The sequence below is a fragment of the Oryzias melastigma genome, linkage group LG4, assembly GCF_002922805.2.
Source record: "Oryzias melastigma strain HK-1 linkage group LG4, ASM292280v2, whole genome shotgun sequence".
Classification (NCBI taxonomy): Eukaryota; Metazoa; Chordata; class Actinopteri; order Beloniformes; family Adrianichthyidae; genus Oryzias; species Oryzias melastigma.
Window position 1 is genome coordinate 13,560,535 of NC_050515.1, and position 2,449 is coordinate 13,562,983.

Consider the following 2,449-nt stretch of genomic DNA (forward strand, 5'->3'; position numbering starts at 1 on the left):
ACACACACATTCACTCTCACATTCACACCTAGGGACAATTTAGAGTCACCAATTAACCTATGAAGCATGTTTTTGGACGGTGGGAGGAAGCCGGAGTCCCCGGTGAAAACCCACGCATGCACGGGGAGAACATGCAAACTCCATACGGAAAGGTCCCAGCCGGGATTCAAACCGGGGCTTCTCGCTGTGAGGCAAGAGCGCTAACCACTGCGCCACCGTGCAGCCCCACTTAGCATCCCTCATTTCAATATTTTAATTTAAATGTTTCTTTTATTTTCATTTATCTAGTTTGAGTTATTAGATGAACGGTTATGTTATTTATGCTGATTGCTTTTCAATATCTTGTCAAGTATTCCTGCTCCATACTTTATTTAATAAATCTTCAAAGGGAAGTCGTTGTTCAGATTCATAATTTCTTTTTCGTGGTAAAGTCAATTCAAAGGATTCTTTTATACTTTCGATTTCAGGCTGTTGTAAATTTTTGCTTTCACTTCTGTTTAGGGAAGTGGACCTAAAGTGCGACATAAAAGCTCTTAAGTTCATTTGCCCCCAGCTTTCAACAAAGACGAAAGGTACGTGATAACAAAAAAGGAATTATGTTGCATAATTACCAGCAAATCAGAATTTCTTGAATTGTCTAAATGATATGATTTCGTTCACTATGACTGTTACACAGCTTAAAGGTTTAGAAGAAAGACTTGGTCTAGAAATGTTTTTCAAGAAAAAATTGAGATTTCTATTTTTTTGTCTTCCCAATTGTGCACATGAAATTAGCTGTGAGAAAAGTGAACCTTTTTCTGTTTTGCATGTCGTAGTGTTTTGATCAACCTCATCTTTAACATTTATAAAGTCATTCTTGTGTGTAAAAGAAGAAAAAAGAAATAAGGAAACAAGTGGTTGAATGTGGTAAAACATAAAAACCTTATTTGTGCCAAATGCTGTACTATTTATAGTTAGTTTTGGCCGCGTTGTGGTCCTCCCTAAAAACGAGGAAGTTTCCCAGCCATTGTTTATATGTCATTGAGTACAAAAGCTGGAAACCCCAGAACACTTTATAGCAGCGATTAATTTAAAAAGTGTTGAGTGTGTTGTTTTTTATTAGTAAAAGTAGTATGCATTTTTTGTTTTTTCAAAATATCACACAAGCCTTTGCGTAATAATATTTGTTTACTTTGTCTTTGTCCCTTTATAACACAAGTTGAACTCCAAGATGAACTCCAAGATGAAATCTGAGCTCACTAATGAGCAGCAAAAAGCAATCTGCTCTCAGCTGGGAAATGCTATGAAATTGAATTTGATCTACAAAGCCAGCATCCATGGTTTCACTGGTGCAGCTTTCCACCAACACTGTGACAACAAGTCACCCACTGTGTCTGTGGGCTATAACAAATCTGGATTTGTGTTTGGCGGATACACCAGACAATCGTTCAGTCAGTCTGGACAGTTTGTAAATGATAATCAGGCCTTTGTGTTCTCCTTCAGTGGAGAAAAGCTCAACAAATACCCAGTCACTGATCCTTTGCATGCAGTGAAAATGACAAAGAGCAGTGGTCCTAACTTTGGGGACACACTGATTCTTGTCTATGACAATAATCGGAAATTGTACAGCAATCCTGGAAGTCCTAGAAGTTCGCTGTATAATAAATACTACACCTTCACTGCTGAAGAGATGCATGGCAATAACTTGGACCTGTCTGACTGCGAAGTTTACCAGGTGGAAGGTAAGTTTTACTGTTGATAAAAGCAAACACGCAATTTATATAATAATACACAAGGCAGACTAATTCTGGATTTAAAAAAGTCACAATTCTGACATCTCAAATATTGTGATCAGTTACACAAAATTCAAATTCAAGTTAATTTATTATGCTCAATGGTCTGCATCATTCTTTTTGTGGGTCAATTGAGCTTTTTTTTTTAGTAAAAAAGTATTTTAAAGTCTTGTAGAGTATAGAACTATTCAGGAGAACAAGTAAGATTGGGAGATTTCAATTGAAATATTGTTCATAAAACTGTTGTTAAAGTATAAAGCAGCTTGTAGTTGTCAGGTACAAACAATTAGTGGGCCACAAACTCCCTGGTCCTTCATCTAATCATTGACTGCATAGGAGAACTGGACTTAGCGAGTGTGTGATTCACCCATAGAAAATTAAATCATCAGGTAAGTCCATTATTTCAATTGAGAATTATTTGGCATGAAGTGATACAGGATTTCATCATGCCATGAGTGATGTTTCATAGTACCTCCCTTCTCTGGTTTCTTTTGGTGTTTTGTTTTGTAACATTTATTTTATAGAAATTACTTTAGTTTTCTCAAAGTTATTTTTTTGTTTGTTTTGGTTTCTGGAAATTTATTTGAATTCTAATATGTAATATTTAGAAATGTAATGGAATGTTGCTTTTCTTAATGGACGTTGTGACCTTTAAAGTAGGTTTTTCGAGTGATTTG

At 35.9% G+C, this 2,449-nt stretch overlaps 1 protein-coding gene across 3 annotated transcripts in view; it reads left to right on the forward strand.

The window, feature by feature from the left end:
- The first annotated feature begins 501 nt into the window (after positions 1-501).
- Positions 502-2,449, forward strand: part of LOC112150594 (interferon-induced protein 44) — an 8,072-nt gene continuing 6,124 nt past the window's right edge. For 2 of the 3 annotated variants that reach the window (XM_036211548.1, XM_036211549.1), the window contains exons 1-2: positions 502-572; positions 1,199-1,721. In XM_036211548.1, coding sequence (XP_036067441.1) covers positions 1,211-1,721 — 511 coding nt within the window. In that variant the 5' untranslated portion in view covers positions 502-572; positions 1,199-1,210. Of the gene's footprint in view, positions 1,722-2,449 lie in introns of all 3 variants that reach the window. The other variant, XM_024279007.2, reaches the window with a different exon arrangement.